This window comes from Petaurus breviceps, unplaced genomic scaffold, assembly GCF_028583685.1.
Source record: "Petaurus breviceps papuanus isolate PSGF00001 unplaced genomic scaffold, PetGlider_PUasm1.0 90535, whole genome shotgun sequence".
NCBI lineage: Eukaryota > Metazoa > Chordata > Mammalia > Diprotodontia > Petauridae > Petaurus > Petaurus breviceps.
In genome coordinates this window covers 1,027,153-1,047,840 of record NW_027187270.1, presented here as the reverse complement: position 1 = coordinate 1,047,840, position 20,688 = coordinate 1,027,153, and the positions used below count along the sequence as shown (strand labels likewise).

Sequence of the window (20,688 nt, the reverse complement as noted above, 5' to 3'; positions counted from 1 at the left end):
ATAGTTTTCCTAATATTGAACCAGCCCTGCATGCCTGATAAAAATCCCACCTGGTCATAGTGTATGATCTTTGTGATATATTGCTATCATCTCTTTGCTAGTATTTGATTCAAAATTTTTGAATCAGTAATTATCAGGGAAATTGGTCTATAGTTTTCTTTTTCTGTTTTGTTCTTCCTTGGTTAGGTATTAATAACATATTTGTGTTTTTTTTCAAAATATTTCTTTACCTATTTTTTCAAATAGTTTATGTTGTATTATAATTAATTGTTCATTAGATGTTTGGTGGAATTCACTTGTCAATCTGTCTGGTCCTGGGAACTTTTCCTTAGGGAGCTCATTGATGTACTTGTTTAGTTTCTTTTTCTAAGATATAGTTATTTAATTATTCTTTATACTCTTCTGTTAACCCTGGATATTTTATATTTCAGTGAATATTCATCCATTTTATTTAGATTGTCAGAATCGTTGACAGATAATTGGGCAAAATAGCTCCTAATCATTGCTTCAATTTCATCTTCATTGGTAGTGCATTCACTCTTTTCATTTTTGATACTGGTAATTTGGTTTTCCTTTTTTTTTTTAAACAATCAAATTAACCAATGGTTTTTCTTTTTTATTGATTAATGATGTTGATTTTTAGGGTTTCTTTTGAATATAGCCTGCAACTTTGCTGAAACTATTGTTTCAATTAGTATCTTAGGTTTTCCAAATATGCTATCATATATATCATCAGCTAACATGAAGAGGTTTTTTTTTTTTTTTTAAGCAATTGGGGTTAAGTAACTTGCTCAAGGTTACATGCCCAGCTATTTTTGTGTGGGTGCTGAGTATCTGAGGCTGGAATAGATCCCAGGTCTCCCAACGCTGGGGCCGAAGCTCTTACTCACTGCGCCACCTGGCTGCCCCGACATGAAGAGTTTTATTGCCTCTTTATATCTTTAATTCCATTCTATTGTCTTATTGCTGTTGCTGGAATATCCAATACTATACCAAATAATAGTGGTGAGAGTGAGCATCCTTCCTTTACACTTGTATTTTTGTAGCCTCATTGCTTATGATGCTTACTTTTGGTTTTTGATAGATGGTTTTTATGACTTTAAAAAAGGTTTTCCTATGTCTATGTAATATTTTTTGGAGAAAAAGTGTCCTTTTTTGCATATTTTGAGGTGATCATTGGTTTTGAATGTTTTAGCTTTTAATATGATTAATTATGTTGATTTGTTTTCCTCATGTGAAAATTGTCCTTGCATCTCTGTATCAGTCCCTCATTGTCATAATGAATGACTTCTTTGATTAATCACTGTAGTCTGATAAGGTTTCCTTGTAAATTTTTGAGTTACTTACTATTCATGAATGATATTGACCTATAGTTTTCATTCTTTGTTTTATCTTTCCATGACTTTGTCATTAGGACAATATTTGCATTATTTAAAAGGATTCTGGTAGAGTGCCTTCTTTCTCAATTTTTGAGAGTAATTTGTGAAATGTGGGTACTAATTGTTCTTTTAAAGTTTGATAGAATTCTCCTATTAATCTTTCTGTACCAGGAGGTTTTTTTTCTCCTTTGATAGTTCTTCATAGTGAGATCTGTATCCTTTTTTGAGATTTGGTTATTTAGATTCTCTTTTTGTTCTTTTATAATTTGAGTTTTTTATACTTTTAAAATTATTCTTGAGTTTCATGTTTTCAGTTTTCTTTGCTTACAACTGAGCATGATATGTTCTGATTATTCTTTATTTCTTGGTTCTGTTTTGATTTCACCTTGCTCATTTGCTGTTTTATTAATTTGGTTTTCTACCTTATTAATCAGATTTGCTAAAGGTTTAATTTGTCTTTTCAAAGACCCAGCTTTTTTAGTTTTATTTATCATAATTTTTATAATGTTTTTATTTCAATTTATCTATTTCTCTTCTAATTTTTAATATCTCCTATTTTGTCTTTTTTTTTTTTGGCTTTGCCTGTTCACTTTCTAATTTTTAAAAATGTATGTTCAGTTCCTTAATCCTCTCTTTTTCTATTTTGTTAATGTATTGCTTTTTAGGGATATGTTTTTACCCCTGAGACTGCTTTAGCTATATTCCAGAAATTTTGGTTTGTTGTTTTATCATTATCATTTTTAATATACTTATTAGTTATTTTTGATTTTTTTTTGATCCATTCATTATTTTGTATTACAATGTTAAGTCTCCATTTGGAACTGTATCCTGTTTGTGGTCCTTAAACCAATGACAATTTTTTTTGTTAATGTTATGGTCTACAAAGTATATGGTAATGTTTTGCCTTTTAAAAATTTGTTAGTTGGGGCAGCTAGGTGGGACAGTGAATAGAGCACCAGTCCCAGCTAGAGTCAGGAGGACCTGAGTTCAAATTAGGTTTCAGACACTTGACACACTTACTAGCTGTGTGACCTTGGGCAAGTCACTTAACCTCAATTGCCTTGCCTTACCAAAGTAAAAAAAAAAATGTGATATCTCTGTCCTAATATTTGGTTAATTTTTGTAAAACTTTGATGTGGTACAGAGAACTATGTGTATTCTTTTGTACTTCTATCTAGAAAACCCCATAAGCTTTTTAGTTCAGTATTCCCCAGTAATTTGTTCAGTTCATATTTTCCCTTTTATTTTATCATTCTGTTAGACTTATTCAAAATGGAGAGGAGGTATGTTGAGTTATCCTGTCACAGTTATGTTACTGTCACTGTCTTTTAGATCAGTAAATGTTTCCTTTATGGATTTAGATATTAAAGCATTTGCAGTGCATAAGTTCACTGCTGATACTGGTTTTTGTCTATGGTTCGTTTTACCATGATGTAGTTTCCTTGTTTATCTCTTTTTATTTTTTGCCTTTTTTTTGGGGGGAGGGCTATTAGGATCAAGTGAATTGCCCAAGGTCACTTGGCTAGTTTTGTGCTAAGTGTCTGAGGCTGGATTTGAACCCAGGTCCTCCTGACTCCAGGGCCAGTGCTCTATTCACTGTGCCACCTAGCCGCCCCTCTTTTTATTTTTTGAATGCTTATTTTTTACATTGTCAGAATAATTCCAACTCCTTTGATTACACTTGATGAGCAGTAAATTTTTTTTCATCTCAGTTTTATTTTGTGTATGTTGTTTTTTAAAATGTGTTTCTTATAAGCAACAGATTGTAGGATTTTTTTAATCCAATCTGTTATTCTTTTTCATTTTAATGGCTTGCTTAATCCTTTCCCATTTAAAGTTATGAACCTTGTTTATATTTTTCTCATTTTGTTTCTGAGATTTTTTTTTTAAGGTGACCCTGTTCCCATTGGCAGTCTTCACCATCGAAAAACCTCCTCCCGTTTATCACTCCTCTTCCTTATTACTTTTTCTTTTTTTTACTTTTATCTGGTTATTCAATTTTTCACCCCTTTTTTTCCCTCTCAGTAGATTCTGCCTTCCTTTCCTTCTGTTTGACTAGTTCTGTTCATTAGTTTTTGATTTGTCTTTTTTTTTTTATGCCTATTTCCAGTGAGGATTTCTCTTTCTTCATTATCTATCCTCTATATCTTCTTTTATTCTTGGGTTCATTACCTATATAATTCTTTTGTATATTTTTCTCTATTCACTGTATTCCCTACGGAATCAAAACTTCCTGGGTAAACTTTCTAGGATCTCCCCTTTTGGCGGTTTCTGCCACTGCCTTGTTCAAATTGTCCTGCAGATTCCCATTTTTCATTGTGCTTTTCTCCCAGAACAGTTATAATTCCTGTAGATGATAGAGCTCTATGGTGGTCGTGGAGAGGGTGGGCAACCTTTTCCCCATTTACCTCAAAATCTCTTTGGGGCCATACCTTTCCACTCCCTCAGGTGCTTGTTTGCCCCAAGGGAGTTCTAACTCCCCTCCTGAAGTGGGACCAGTGGTCTTTTCAAACACCAAATTCTCCAGACCCCACCCAGCACAAGGTTTCTATCTCTCCTCACAGACCATCCCTTCCTCTACTATTGGAGCATTCCAAGGAATCCTTTCCTACTACCAGAGAGAGACCTTCCTCCTTCTCCTCCTCCCCTTTTCAGTACTTCTTCACATCCTCCTCATCCTCTTCCTTACATACTCTCCTCTTCCTGAGAAACCTTCAGGATCACCTCCCTAGTGCTAGCCCTCTATTTGAACTGGGCACATCAAACACTCTCCTTCTTCTTTCTCTGCCTCTTCTCCCCTTTAATGCATATTAACTGGTAATATAGTCCCACCTGAAGGAAAAAGCAAAACCAAACAAAACCAAGAAAATCGCATCATCCATAGGCAAGATGTGGCCAGATTCTTTTCATAATGCCCCCTGCCTCCCTCTGCTTGACTGATGCCTTCACACTTTGTCTCCTTGTTACATTTAAATAGAAGCTTCTTACTGTCACTCTGCTGCTGTTGCTGCCCTTGGTTGCTGCATTGATTCACTCCTGAATTTCTGTTGTCTGGGGTGTTTGAGAAACAGATGGTCTTTGCAGTTCCGCTTTTCTTTTAATGAATGTCTCCAGTACCTCTTTAATAGAATTTTAACACCAGAAAGCTTTGAAATAATTTGTTAAGGGGTTTTGATAAGCTTACTTCTGGGTATTCTAGGTCAGTACTGTTCATTGCATTCCAGGCTTTTCTTTGAAGAGAGCAACTGCTTTCTATAGTCTTGGGTTAGAGCAGTTCTCAGACTGGTTCCAGACCATGTCTCATTCTACTAGGCAAGATACTTGAGCCTGGGTGTGGTAGGGAGCTCTCCTGTAAGCCAATTGAACCAAAGATAGTACTCACTATGTATTTATATGTTAGGAGATATCACTATGCTTTAGACCACAATAAATTGAAGTGCTCCTTTCTGCCTTTGAACCTTTTTCATCTTGAAAGTGATAGAATCTCTGACTTGAGATAAATCCTTAGAAATCCCTTCATCTCATTTCTCTCCCAGTGAAGGTAAGCCCTCAGCAGTGTCCCAGATAGTGCCTATCCACTATGGCATCCTGTCATGGCAGTGCTTTGGATAAGGGCAAAAAATAAAAAAAATCCCAGCCCCCACTGAAGTGTTATCCTTTCTATGAGAAGCACTGCAGCTCTTCATCTTTTGCCTCCGTTGGTCCTAGCACGTTTTCCTTGTCCCCTGTCTCCATGTGTTTTGTCTTTGCCCGTTTTCCTTGCCTGCGAAATAACTGTGGCAGATTGGGGTATAGCTGTTAATAAAATCACCAGTTAAACTTCTGTGTACACAGTCAAGGGGAGGGGAACCAAGTAGTTCTTGGCACTCGCCTAGTGCTTTACAAACATTGATGAAGCAATCTGGTAGACAGTATTTCAACATAAGACAACAACCCATCACATAGCTTTGATATAAATATATCCTGTTACATAATGTCCCCTGATGGTGCTTTATGTAGGGAATTAGGCAGGAGTGTCCCCAAAACAAAGCCACAACCAGACTTAATGTGCAAAGCTTGCCAAGTCTGTGGGAAAATTGGGGGGAAGGGTGAGTGGTAGATGACAGTGGCCTAGTTGTATTGAGACTATGAAATACAGGCAAGGAGAAAGCCCTAAATCCCCTCACAAGTTTATCATACGTGTGCATGAGATCAACCATGCCTGGTTGATCTCATGAATTTAGGCACTTCAGTGGAAGGAATAAAGTAGTCTGTGTGTAGACACAAACCATGCTTTGCTTGACCTTTAACCTTTCTTGCTATGCTTTTTGGGGTACATGAAACAGCCTCATGGGGGAAGGAAATGCCAAGGAAATGGGAGCATGGTCAGGTGCTGACATGACTGTAAGACATTAACTAGAAGTGACAACCCTCACTTTTGATGGGACGAGAAGGAAAGAGGCCTCGTAGGATTCTTGAGCTTCACGTGATCAGTACAATGTCAGCTCTTCTTTTTATGGCTTCTCTTGATGTTAATAATGACCATATCATTATTATCAAGGAGTCTCATATGATCTTAACATCTGCATGGGTAACCCCGTGTGGGAGAGAGTCTTTAGGGGATGGAGTCAAGATGGTGGAGTAGGAGGTTCTACCTTCCCCAATCCATGTAAAAGGGGACTCTGAACAAACTTTGCAGCTGCAGAACCCACAAAATGACACAGAGAAGCTAACCTCCCACTGAGGACAGCCTGGTGGGAATCAGCCAGCGCAGGGCTCTGGGAGCCAAGCCCAGCCCCACTCCAAGGCTTTCGCCCCAGGGCAGGCCTGACCAGGTGCTGGCCAGAGGGATTCCAGATCAGCAGGAGCTGTGGCCATTTACAGATTTATCAACACACAGATGTGAAGGACAAAGTGAAATGTCAGTGCAGTGTGGATTTTGGGACCAGTAGTTGGGAGAGCTTTGGCTTTTGCCCCCAGGGTGAGAAACAGCTGACACACCCGGCACAGCCAGCCAGCACCACATAGCAGCTTTAGCTCCTGGCCTGCAGAGTGTAGGGGGACCAGGCAACCAGTTTGAGGGGTAATCGCTCTTGCTTTAACCTGTTTGGATCTGGATTGCAGTCTAGGGTGGAGATCCTGGGGTGTGTGACCAGCTTGCCAGAGCGTGTGGAGGCTTCAGAGAGGGCACCCATCTAATACCTCTGGCAGCTGAGAAAACCCCAGTGTTTGGGACAAAAGCCCCCCTGTCTGGTGGCAGAGTCCTACTGTGGCAAAAAGCCCAAAAGTCAAGTAATTGAGTGGCAAAATGAGCAGGCAAAGGAGACAAAGCAGACAGAAGATTGCAACATTAGACTCCTATTTTGGGGACAAAAAGGAGCAAAGCATGGAACAGGAGGAAGACAGTAAAGTCAGAACTCCTGCACCAAAAGCTTCAAAAGAAAATACAAGCTGGTTACAGGCCATAGAGGACCTTAAGAAGTAGATAAGAGAAGTGGAGGAAAAATTGGGAAGAGAAATGAGAACAGTGCAAGAAAATTACAAAATGAGAGTCAACAGCCTGACTGAGGAAAATAACACCTTAAAAAACAGACTAACTCAATTGGCAAAAGAGGCTCAACTTGCAATGAGGAGAGGAATGCCTTAAAAAGCCAAATTTGCCAGATGGAAAAAGAAGCTCAAAAGCTCAATAAGGAGAACCATTCCCTCAGATTTAGAATGGAACAAAGGGAAGCTAGTGACTTTATAAGAAATCAAGATTAAATAGATCCAAACAAATGAAAGAATAGAAGGCAATGTGAAATATCTCATGGGAAAAACCACTGACCTGGAAAATAGATTCGGGGGAGATCATTTAAAATTTATTGGACTACCTGAAAGCCATGATCAAAGAAAGAACCTAGAAATCATCCTCCAAGAAATTCTCAAGGAAAATTGCCCTGATGTTTTAGAACCAGAAGGCAAAATAGAGGTTGAAAGAATCCACTGATTACCTCCTGAAAAAGATCCCAAAAAGAAAACTCCTCGCCAGGTTCTGGAATTTGCAGATCAAGGAGAGAATATTACAAGCAGCCAGGAAGAAACAATTTGAATATTGTGGAAACACAATCAGGATAACTCAGGATCTTGAAGCTTCTACACTGAGGGATCATGGAATATGATATTTGGGGGGCAAAGGAGCAGGGATTAAAACCAAGAATCACCTACCCAGCAAAACTGAGTATCATGTTTCAGGGGAAATATGGTCATTCAGTGGAATGGAGGACTTTCAAGTATTCTTTTTTTTTTTTTTTTAAAGCAATTGGGGTTAAGTAACTTGTTCAAGGTTACACGACCAGTTATTTCTGGGTGTGGTGCTGAGTATCTGAGCCCGGATTTGATCCAGGTCATCCCGACACTGGAGCCAGTGCTCTTACTCGCTGAGCCACCTGGCCACCCCTAAGCAATTGGGGTTAAGTAACTTGCTCAAGGTTACACGGCCAGGTGTTTCTGGGTGGGTGCTAAGTGTCTGAGCCTGGGCTTCGATCTCCAGGTCTTCTCAACACTGGAGCTGGTGCTCTTACTCGCTGTGCTACCTGGCCGCCCCACTTTAAAGTATTCTTAAAGAAAAAAACCAGAGTTGAATAGAAAGTTTGACATTCAGATACAAGAAGCAAGAGAAGCATGAGAAGGTAAACAGGGAAAAGAAATCATAAGGAACTTATCAAAGTTGAACTATTAACATTCCTACATGCAAAAATGATAATTATAACTGATAAAACTTTTCTCAGTGTGAAAATAATTGAAGGGAATAGAAATATATATATATATACACACACACACACATGTCTATATTGGAAGGTATATGGGCGTATGAATACATATGTGAATATGTGCAAATGTTTGCAGGTATACATAGCTAGAGGACACAGGACCAAGTTAATAGGAAGGGATGATACTTAAAAGGTGAAATTAAGAGGTGAGAGAGGAATATAATGAGAGGAGATGGGGAGAGACAGAATGGGACAAAAGGTCTCATATAGAAGAGGCAAGGGAAAATGGTTCCAATGGAGGGGAAGAACAGGAAGTCAAAAGGGAATGGGTCAACCTTATTCTCATTGAATTTGGCTCAGGGAGGGAATGACATACACACTAAATAGAGTATCTCACTGTATAGGAGAACTGGGAGTAAGGGGATGAAAGAGGGTATGATGGAAGGGGGGCAGGCTGGGAGGGAGGGAAGTTGGAAGCATTCACTTTTGGAAAGACATGGGATCAAAGAGAATAGAACAAGTAGGAGGTGGGATAGGAGGGAGGGAAATATAGTCAGTCTTTTACAATATATCTATTATGTTAATGTTTTGCATTAGCTGCACATGTACAACCTATACTGAACTGCTTATCTTCCCAGTAAGGGTGGGTGACAAGGGAGGAAGGGAATGAATTTGGAATTCAAAATTTTAAAATCAAATGTTTAAAGTTATATATATGTATATGTGTGTGTGTGTGTGTGTGTGTGTATAATTAATACTATTTTACATTTAATTGGGAAATAAGATATACAGTTACTGGGGCATAGAGATCCACCATTACCTACTGGAAAAGTCGAAGGGGGTATGGGAGAATATATGGGAGAGACTAGATTGGAGGAGGGGATATCCTGTGGGATTGCTATTTTGGTCTGTTAGGAGAAAAACGGGGAGAAAATTTGTAACTCCAAATGTGGCAGAAATTAATGATGTAAATTAGAAGTTAATATAGCATTTGAAAAATAAAAAAGGAGAGAGCCTTTAAGGCTTTATTTTGCTCTACTCAGTCTCTTTTTTATAGTCAAGAAATGTGACAAGATCTTGTATTTTTACTACTGTTCAATCACTTGTGTGACTGTGAAGTTGTGGCTTCTTAGAAAGTCTTTTAAATGGCTATTGATGAATGAGATCCCAAACCACTTAGACAGGATTGGGTTATGTAGGTACACAGTTTTGACTGTAAGGTATATAAGCGTAAATAGCCGACATTTTTATAGCACTTTAAAGTTTGATTTTCAAAGTGCTATGAGGGAGGTATCCCCCATTTTATAGATGCTGCTCAGAAATATTAAGCCATTTTCTCATGGTCACTAAGTGTTGGATTTGAAACCATCATTGAAGATTTTGCCCTGATCTAAGGGTTTGCCCATGTGCTGGAACGGCCTCTCCCAGGAGAAGTACTCTTGGACCATGGTGTGGGCCTCCTCACTACCAGGATCCAGCTTACGCCACGTGTAGGACTTGTAGTCTACCTGCCAGTCTGGATTTAGCAGGAAGGCAAGTCCTGGCCTTGGAAAACCCAGTCTCCAGAAATGGTGCTGCTATTTTGGTGCCAAAACGGATAATGCTGGCAAAGGCATTCTTCCTCAGCTTGTCTAGGTGCTGGAACATTCCAGTGATGAGATTTTAGCTCATGAAGGTCTGGCTGAGCTCCTGGGGGAAGTGGTACTCAGCTTACCACAGGGACCACCCGTCATGGTCAAAGTGCTTCCAGAAGTACGACAGCGCCACTGTCAGCCTGTCCTTTGCTTAAACTCATCTGACACAAATATGCTCTTGAGCAGGTGGACAGAGGGATCCTTGGCCTTGGGCTCGACAGCTAGGGCCTGTTCACATTCATCCATCTCCTCCTCAGGGCTGGCTCTTTGGTTTCTCTTCTTACTTTCCTTTCTCTTGGGACCTCCTTCTTGGGCTGACTCAGCAAACTTTTTAGCATCAAACTGCGCCATCTTCTCACAGAGCTCCACCTCTCCCAACACTGCCCGGAAATGAGGCTGGTGGATGCAGGTGAGGAACCAGCAGTTGGTGTTGGGGAAGTCCTGCTGGAACGATGGCTCCAGGACCTGCTAATAGAGCCACAAAAGGGTGCACACAACTGTGATGTCAGCCAGAGTCACGTGTTCCCTCCCCAGGAACATCCAATTCTTCAGGTTGGCATCAGGCAGCCCCAGAACCCACCTCACCTCCTCTTTTGTGTTCTTTGTAGCCTGTTTGCTGTGGTGCATGATTCTGGGTGAGAGTGGGGAGCATTCAGGTACTGGCTGGAGGAACGATGTCACTCAGCAAAGCTCACCCACTGGATCACCTGGGCAGTCGCCTTTTGGGTTGAGCCTCAAAGGTCATCATTGCTCACATGGTGTGCAGTGGCCTTGCTTTCAAACACACAGAAGGCATCATCACCCTCAAACGCTGGAACCTTGTCTTCAGGACATTTTCGGGGGAATTCAGGGGGTTCAGTTGGTCTGACCAAAGTGGAAGTGGGGAGGTGCAGACAGCATGTGGATCCGGGTCCCACTGTACTGTGGGGAGCCAATTTTGGGGAGCCCTGCTGTCCCACAGCAGGTCTGAGAAAGAGTGGGAGCCCTGTGGTCCCCAGACAGGGCTGAGAAAGAATCACCGACCCACAGGCTGCTATTGTGTAAAAAGAGAGGGGACTCTCTGAATGGTGAAAGTGAAGAGCCAACTTTATTACTCTGCCTCTAGGCCTTTATGGGATGCTTCTTAATTGCTTTCCCCTGCGGACATTGGACATTTGGAACTTCTTTGTCCTAGACCCTGGGTTTCTTCAGGACCTTATCCTCACACCTGTATGCTTCCTGGGGGATGGGGAACTAATTCAGGCCATTAGCAGGCCAGAACACCTGAGAGTGCTAGTTCAGCCATCAGGGTCCGAGTCCCACTTGTCTGTGGTCCTCAACATCGTATTCTGCAGCAATGAGGGCCTTGAAGGCCTGCCAATTTTTAAGGTATGTGTACAGTGTCCTGGCTGCCATGGTGATTCCACAGAGAAAAGGGCCCAACAGTTTCTTGAAAACAAGCTCAGCACACTATCCACTATGGCATACTGTCTCTTGAATGCCTGTTTTCTCCATGTAGGTGGGTGTAGGTTGTATGTATATATCTTGGTTTACATAGTCAACTGTGGCAGTGAGCTGGCCCCAGAATTGATGAGTGGCTAGGTTATATTTAGGGAAAGGTGTGACACTTTCTGTGATAGCAGATGTACTCAAAGATCTATCTTTTTAATATTTCTGAATGTATAAATCAATTTACAGTCATGTCAGTATCTGACCATGGTTTTAAATGCCAGATGACTTTATATTTAATCCTGAAGATGATAGAGAGCCAGTGGAATTTACTGAGTATGGAGGATGACGTGATCAGACCTGTGCTTTAGGAAAATAATTTTTGACAACTGGATGGCCTCTTTTTTTTCCCCTCTCGTACTCTTAGTAAGCACCTCGATCTTTTTGGTATAGGTACTCCTGCCATCGATACCAGATAACCAGATTCTCCATGCCTTTCTCATCCTGTGCAGCTCTAGTCTATGGTTTTCCATAAATCCTCCAGTAAGGCCTATTAGACAAATTCTAGTACACAAATATAATGAAATAGAATGCTATAATGAATAATTAATATGATAGATATAGAGAAGCATGGAAAGACTTACGTGAACTAATATAAAGTAAAGTAAGCAGAACCAAAAATAGCAATATATAATGTTTACAACAGTAAATGGAAAGAAGAAAGTAATCAAAACTAAATGCTCTGAAATCATTGTGACTAAAGTTAGACTCAAAGATGAGCTTATTAATCAATTTGTTTTTTTCCTTCCTTTTCCTTGGAGATTCTGCAGTTCTTGGTTTTGACTTGAGTGAGGCCTTAGATCTTCGGACAACCACTAAACCCCCTCTAAGGAAAACAGGTAATTCAACATCTCCATAACATTTCTGACTCCTCTTCTTATTGGTACCTTAGTAAGACTCAACATCTAGCATTCCTGTTTAGTTAATGAGCAGACAACCAGTACTTATGTTTTTTGTTTGTTTGTTTTTTCAGATGGGGAAGTGGAAGAGAGATACTAAATGTTTTTATTATTTTTTAATTAAAAAAATTTTTTTTGGAGGGGGAGGGTAGGGCAGTTGGGGTTAACGTGACTTGCCCAAGGTCACACAGCTAGTAAGTGTTAAGTGTCTGAGGCTGGATTGGAACTCAGGTCCTCCTGACTCCAGGGCTGGTGCTCTATTCACTGTGCCACCTAGCCGCCCCCAACCAGTACAAAGGAGAATAAAATCAAATATAGGAGGTGAAAACAGCAACAACAACACAATATTTGATTGGTTGGATGGGCTCTCCCATAAGCTTCTAAATCATCTCTGGATGTAATCAAACCTTTAGTTTCATTGTTAAACAGTGTCTGGGAAGCCCTGACAAGTTCTGTTTTAATTGTGGGGGATGCTATATCATTAGTTGTAATTGGAGGGCCCTATTTCTGGCAACTGTGTAGTGAAAGGCAAAGAATGCTTTCTGATTTTGTTTTTCCAAATCACTTGGCATGAATAGGTTTTATTATTTTAAGAGATCAGTGCCTTGATGCAGCTAGTCATTACTCTTCTTGGAATTCCTAGTCTGACTCTACCTTTCTCTGGTTTGTACAGTAGATGTTAAATTCTAGCAAGCAGCTGTTCACAAAGAGTCTATCTGTAGTTAATTAAAAATATTTTTCAGTTTTTTTAAATGTGGAAAGGCATGATTTTCTGACTTGCTGTCCTAGTCATTCTCTTTGCTTTTTTGAGGAGTTTAGTGCTCTGCTCAGAGTTTTCACCTCCACCCCAACCCCTACCATTTTTCTTGATGCCTTCAGATGGCCTCTTTAACACCTTGGCCTTCCAGTTCATGATGACTTACATCTTCATTCCACTGTAATCACTCTTAGGGCTGCTCAGGCCCTTGATCTCATTTGAACCTGCAGGCATCCCTCCTCCACAATTTAGAAGTATGAAATCAGTCAGAATATCACTTACTAACCTTGGCATCAACTCTTCTAAAATTTTTTTGTCCTTAACCACTACTTTCAGAAACTCTATGCCACTCTTCTTTCTCTGTCCGCTGCCTCCTCTGACCACACATTTCTCACTAAAAATCTTGACAACAGGGTTAAGCCAGTTTTATTCTTTTTTTGTCCTTGAAACCCATGTCCCCTTTTGTATTGTTTCCACTCATCTTTTTCTCAACCCCCATACTGGATTATCTTCGAATCCACATTCTTGAGTCCTACTTGCTTTTACATTGGGCATCACCAAACCATTTGGCAAAGCAGATTAATTGCCTTAGAGGGTATGATAGAGGGTCCAAGTGGGCCACATCAGTTGGAATGTAGACTATATTCAGGAAACAATGTGTAATAAGCCTGGAATGTTAAGCTCAGGGCAGTATGGAGCCACTTAAGTTTGTTTTGGATACTGGATCTCCCTATCTGGCCTCTACTTGAAGTACAACCATCACCGGTGGCCACAACCCCACTGCTTTTTGGTATGGAAGCTTTGACCTTCTCTGTTCCTTAGGTAGCTGATGGCACCTTAATGCTAGGGGCTCACCATATGAGTGCTTAACTTAATGGGAACACTAATCAGTTTTAGCTCTGCTGGAGAGTAGAATTCTTGAACTTAAAAAAGCCCTACCCTTCTCAGCAGCATAGTTTATAAGCATGTTCTACTACTCTTAGCACCACTGAAGGTTTTCAGATAGGTGATTAACATGGTTAGACCTGTACTTTAGGCATATCAATTTGGCATCTGTGGATAGCAGATTGCAGAATTGACAATGACCCAGTGAGAGATGTAGTACAGAAAAAAAAATGAAAAGACCTGGCACATTATTAGGTGTATGGGGTGAATGGGAGAGATGTTTTGAGGATGATAAAATTTTCAAACCTTGGAGATTAAAGGATTATTGTGTCTTCACCATTTATAGGGAAATTTGGAAGAGGGCAGAGGTTAGGGTTAAATAATGAGTCCTCATTTGGACACACTGATTTTGAGATATCTGTAGGGCATTGAGTTCAAAACATCTAAAAGATAATTGTTGGTACTAGACTAGGATTCAGGAGAGAGACTAGATTTGAGTATATAAATCTGAGAGTTATATGGAGTTGATAGTTCATCTCATGGTAGCTATTAAGATCACCAAGGGCAAGAATGTTGAGAGAGTAGGACCCCGGAGAGCCTTGGGATATGCCTATATTTAGTGGGAGGTATTTGAATGATGATCAGTTAAAGAATCAGTTACATTTAATTAAGGAAGAAACAGGTAGAAGTAGAGAGAGTAGTATTTTTTTTTTACACTGAATATCTTTTTTTTTTTAATTATTTATTTTTAGTTTTCAGCATTCACTTCCATAAGTTTTAAATTTTCTCGCATTCCTTCCTCCCTCCCTCCCAAAAACAATGCACAATGTGATATGGCTGTATACATACATTCCTATTAAACACATTTTCATAGTAGTTTTGCTGCATAGAAGAATTATAACAAGTGGGAGAGACCATGAGAAAGAAAAAAGAAAATAGTCTGCTTCACTCTGCATTCTGAACTCCATAGTTCTTTCTCTGGATGTGGACTCATTTATCTTCATGAGTCCTTTGGAATTGTTTTAGGTCCTTGCATTGCTGACAAGGGCTAAGTCTATCAAAATCAGTCATCGAACACTGTGGCTGTTTCTGTGAATAGTATTTTCCTGGTTCTGCTCACTTCACTCAGCATCAGTTCATAAAATCTTTCCAGCTTTTTCTGAAGTCTGCCTGTTCATCATATCTTAAAGCACCATAGTATTCCATTAAATTCATATACCATAACTTGTTCAGCTCTTCCCCAATTGATGAACATCCCCTCAATTTCCAGTTCTTGACTACCGCTAAAAGAGCTGCTATAAGTATTTTTGTATACATGGCTCCTTTTCCCATTGTATGATCTCTTTGGGATACAGCCCTAGAAGCAGTAATGCTGGGTCAAATGGAGAGACTCGTATTTTAAAAATTCAGGGAAGAGTATTTTCAGAACAAATTGGGGATATGTGTCAAATGCTTTAGAGAGATCAAGAACAAGGACTGAGAAAAGGCAGCTAACTTTATTTAGTAATCAAATTGTTGGTAACTGAAGAAAACAATTTCTCTTTGAGTGCTAGGCTTGGAAACTAGATTGAAAGGAATTGAGAAGTGAGTGGGAGAAGTATTGGAAACAATGAATATATGCAGCTTTTTCTAGAAGTTTGACTAAGTAGGGAAGGAGAGATATAGGACTGTAGCTTGAGAGGGATGGCAGGGTCTAGTGATTATGGTTTTTGAAGGATGAGGAGACTAGGCAGTAAGGAAGGAATCAGTAGATACAGAGAAATTGAAGATTGGGGGGAGGTATAAGGATTGTGGATGATATCCTCTTGGAGAAAGGAGGGGATGGGATTAAAGGTAAAACAAGAGGGGGTTGTTCTTGGCAAGAAGAAAAGTCACTTAATGACTATAGTCTGGAGCAAATGAGAAAATAAGTGTTAATACCAAGGGGGTTTGAAATGTATAATAGGAGAAGATGGAAGTTCTTAGCAAATGACTCTTATTTTTTCAGTAAAGGATCAGGCAAGATGCTCTGCTCAGAGGGAGCAGTATATGTGCTGGTATCATTTTGTTGGGAAGAGAATAGGTTTGGAAAGAGAGGAAGTTCGGGAAGAATAATTGGATTACCTTTTAACACAGATTTGTAGTGGACCCAGTCACCAGGCATCTATCATGGGTATATGCTATGTACCAGGTGGCAGCTAGGTGGTGCTGCAGTAGATAGAATGCCAGGCCTTGAGTCAGGAAGATGAGTATTCCTGAGTTCAAATCTGGCATCAGATACTTATTGGTTGTGTGATCCTGGGCAAGTCACTTCACCAAGTTTGCCTCAGTTTCCTCATCTGTAAAATGAACTGGAGAAGGAAATGGCAAACCCCTCTGGTATCTTTGCCAAGAAAAACCTCAAATGGGGTCATGAAGAGTGAACAGCAACATTCCAGGAATTCTGCTAAAAGCTGGGGCGACAGAGAGGCAAAAATGCTTTCAAAGAGTTCATGTTATAATGGGAGACTGTGCTGTACTTGGAAGGTAATCTCAGATTGGAAGCACTAGTAGTTGGGGAGTAGGAAAAAACAGGAAAGTCCTTTTGAAGAAGGTAGAATTTATGAAGAGTCCATAGAGACACTAGAAAATCTATGTGAGGAGGGAAAGCATTCTAGGAGTAGAGTATAGACAGTGAACAGCAGAGAAGACAGATGGGGGTATCTATTGTTAGTTTTGGCCAAGCATTAGAGACTATAAGACAAAGAGACAAGGGATTCAAAAGTGGAGGATAATCTATAGGTAAATAGGCTTATTATAGGGTCCAGATTTGTAAGGTAGGAAAGTAAAAGTAGAGCAAGTAATACCACCGTCCTTGGTGAACACTGAATTCCAGAGGCACTTGGGGTCACAGTGAGCAAGAATAATAGGTCACAGGGCGGCCAGGTAGCACAGCGAGTAAGAGCACCAGCTCCAGTGTTAAGAAGACCTGGAGATCAAATCCCGGGCTCAGACACTTAGCACCCACCCAGAAACACCTGGCCGTGTAACCTTGAGCAAGTTACTTAACCCCAATTGCTTAGGGGCGGCCAGGTGGCTCAGCGAGTAAGAGCACCGGCTCCAGTGTGGGGATGACCTGGATCAAATCCGGGCTCAGATACTCAGCACCACACCCAGAAATAACTGGCCATGTAACCTTGAGCAAGTTACTTAACCCCAATTGCTTTAAAAAAAAAAAAAGAATAATACGGTCAGGAGGAAGGAGACATCTATTTCTCTCAGCTATTATCTTTTAAACTTAGTTTTAACCGGAAAAATAGATACTTTTTCAATATCCCATTGAAGTGTCCAGAGAAAGAAATATCTCTTATTGTATAAAGTACTGTTACTACATTCCATTTACCCCTGTTTTGTCTTTAGGGGTTGCCAAAGATTTAAGATTTGACCAGACTGACTCCTTGTATGAGCAAATCAAAAGATTTAAACGGGGAAGTGGCAAGCCTAATCAAAATCTTAAGTCAGGTAAGTGCATTTGCTTTCTCTCTAGTTTGGAGTCTTTTGTTTTTTCAAATACTGTTTACATTTGTTTGTTGCTGTGAGAAGAGTCCAAATATCTCTGTGTGACCCCAGGTTAACTTTTTCACTTCTTACTAGAGCCTTAGTTTCATCATTTGAAAAATTGGGATAATAACAATAGCATTTACCTAGCATAGGGCAGCAGGGTGGCAAAGTGAATAGAGTAATGGGCTTGGAATTAGAGAGTTTCATCTTCATAAGTTCAAGTTTGTCCTCAGACATTAGGTGTGTAATCCTAGACAAGTCATTTAAGTGTTTGACTCAGTTTCCTTATCTGTAAAATGAGCTGGAGAAGGAAATGGCTCTGTTATCTTTGCCAAGAAAACCCCAAATGGGGTCACAAAGAGTCATAAAGGACCTAAAAAAAAATGACTGAATATACTTGGTATAAGTGGATTACATCATTATCATCTATTGATTAACTGAATGGATTAGAGACTATAAGAACCCATTGTGCTTATTGTTTGTTGATTGTGAAACAGTTGGACATAATGCTATCTTATGGGCTCTTTAGCTGAAATCAGTACTTAGGAATTAGTTTGATTTTAAAAGACAATTTGGCTTCTTAACATGAAAGTTTAACTTTGCTGTTTCTCTGGGCTACAACTCAATGTGTCTTACTCTGGAAAGGTGGAGGGGAGAAAAGGAAGATAAGTTAATGTGGTCGAAGGATGTTCTGCCCCAGTCATAATCCCTATACTAGACCACTGTAGAGTAGGGGGTCACCTAGGATTTTCCTGAGAATGTTGATTAACTCTTGTTTTTCCCTTTGTCATGGGTCCTGGAAATCTCCTCATAGAAATCAGGCTGCATGTAAGCCAATCCTTACCTTTGCCATAGACCAGTTATAGTTTTAGTTCAGTTTTCATCACAAAATTATTTTTAGGATTTCATATAAAATACCATCTTTTTGCTATATAAAAATACTGCTATGGCTGCAAGAAACATCCTGGACTTTCTAAGGGTCTTGGTTTACTTTTTTATTGGCAGCTGGTAGCCTTGCTAATAAAATTGACTGCACTTGGAACTTTGTGCCTCAGTTTCCCTTTATTGAAGGAAAAATTAAAGCTAGAGTTATGAATAAATCAAAGAAGACACCAAGAGGTATAAAAAAATTATGGCAAATCTTGAAATCCTCCTAAAAGGAGGACAGAGTAACTTTGTAAAAACTTTCAACAGTGACTCAAAGTCAAAAATAAAATTTCTACAAGTACTACATTAGAAATAAAATATCTGCAAGTACTGCATATCCTTAGAAGGAAAAAACAAGTCAGAAAAGAAGAAATAAAAATTCTTGAGGAAAGAATTGGAAGAATATTTTCCTTGCAATAACTTGGAAGGAAAAGTGGTAAACCTTCCCTGAGTAATAGTCTCTCTCAAAACTGGGATAGGACAAACAGAAGTTGATAACTCCACAAGATAGCAAGAAATATTAGAACAAATCCAAAGGTTGAAAAAAAATCTTAAGAAAATGCAAGGAGGGCAGAGTCCAGGTGGCAGAATGGAGAGAATTTTACAGTTAAGTTCTCTCAGCATTCCCCTCCAAATAACTTTAAAATGATGTGTAAAGTTAATTCTGTAGTGGCTTCTATGAGAAATGTAGAAGTCAGACATTTTCCATCCCAGAACAACTGGATAGGTCTGTGACACTGGCATGAGGGTTGGCTAAGAGTGAATGCAGGAGAAACATTAACTTTGGTCTTTGAAGGTAGCTATGATAGAGTCAGAAGCTGTTGCTTCAGGAGCTCTCAGCCCAGAGACAGTAAGTAGATTGGATAGTTTGTCAGAAAGAGATTATAGGCGACCCTTTTACTTGCACTGGAAGCAAGACTAGATGTTATTTGGGAACTATATTGCTTATACCCAGTTCTAGGTTGCAATTCTGTTACAGAGAGGAGGACTTAGGGTCCCAACGGATTAGGGTCCCTGGTTGTGGTTCGATTCTAGAGAGGAGCATTAGTACTTTTGGCTGGAAGGGAGCATGGTCTCTTCTTGGGCAAGGACCAGATCAAGAAAGCATTGACCACACTTCTCCTGAGAACATGTCACCTTGGAAGTACTGAATATTTATAGCTTGTGTAAAGCCCAACAAGTATTCCTGGGAGAGCTTACGAAAGAGTTAAAAAAACAATTTAAAAAAACTGAGTAAGAGTGATAGAGGAAAAATTGGGAAAAGAAGCTAGAGGGGTGCAAGAAAATCATGAAAAAAAATTAATAGCTTGGTAAAAGAGGAACAAAAATAATGCTGAAGAAAATAACACCTTAAAAGCACAATTTGTCAAATGGTAAGAGAGGTACGGAATCTTGGCATAGAAAAGAACTTTTAAAAATGCAGAAATGACCAAATGGTAGAAGACATGCACAACTTTAGTGATCAAAATAATTACTTAAAAAGGAGTCTTAGAAAAATGGCAAAAGAGGTACAACAATTCACTGAAGAAAATAATTCTTTAAAAATTAAAGTTGGTCAAGTGGAAACTTACTACATCATGAGATGCCAGGGTAAAATACCAGGATAAAAAAGAAGGGGCTTGTCATTATGTTAGAATAAAAATGTGAGTGGCCATACATAGTCATGGTAACTTAAAAATAGCATGAGATGTCAGAGTGTCTATATCTATGGTACAGGATGATATAAAACACACTGGTGATATAGACTAAAAAGGCAAAATTGCACCACTTTTTGGTGTTTTTCAGTCAAGAAATTAAATACCAGTCTTAGAGTGATCCAAGCGATGGATGGATTACAGATTGTAATAAAAAATGCCTTCTTCTTAGCAGCACAGCCTCAGATGAAAGCTTTCAGGTATATTTAAGGAAATGATTGGAAATGGGAGTGAAGTAGATAATGAAGAAACTACTACTGAAAGTGTTGGTTTGATAACTTTAAAAATCACGTTCAATTGTGTAGTATCAAAAATCCCAGAGAGGTGGCCGGTGTGGAAGAGGACGTGGCAGCAAAATAATCCTGACGTCTTGAAGAAATGTTGAAGGAGAATGTATATTCCAATCAATATATTTTTATTGTACATGAAAGAATTATTCTGAATAGAGGATGCCTCCCATAAAATACATTTCTAAGAAGGACAAAGTTAAATCTGGATTTCAGGTGTCTTATGTTTACCTAACATTTTTATTGGGATTTAAGGCAGAAGATAATTTAAAAATAAGACCAGTGCTTGTTTGTCTGTCTTGAAATCCTCATGTTCTTGGAGGCTACAGCCATTGATCACTTTCAGTTCTTTGGCATTCAGATAAGAACAAAGTGAAAGGCTAAAGCTGTTTTTGAATACCGGTTTTAAAATTATTTTAATCCACCTGTTGAAAAATATTACAAGAGAGCAATATCACATTTAAAGCATTAGTGATTGTAGATAATGT

The 20,688-nt window shown here is 39.3% G+C and overlaps 1 protein-coding gene and 1 pseudogene across 1 annotated transcript in view; one reads left to right on the top strand and one right to left on the bottom strand.

Annotated features, from left to right (window-relative positions):
* LOC138142140 (uncharacterized) overlaps positions 1-19,935 on the top strand; it is a 56,275-nt gene extending 36,340 nt beyond the window's left edge. The window contains exons 4-5 of the mRNA XM_069063121.1: positions 11,994-12,071; positions 17,152-19,935. Of these exons, the coding sequence (XP_068919222.1) occupies positions 11,994-12,071; positions 17,152-17,330 (257 nt within the window). The 3' untranslated portion in view covers positions 17,331-19,935. The remainder of the gene's footprint in view (positions 1-11,993; positions 12,072-17,151) is intronic.
* On the bottom strand, positions 7,713-11,944 carry LOC138142104 (elongation factor 1-gamma-like; annotated as a pseudogene).
* Positions 19,936-20,688: the final 753 nt, after the last annotated feature.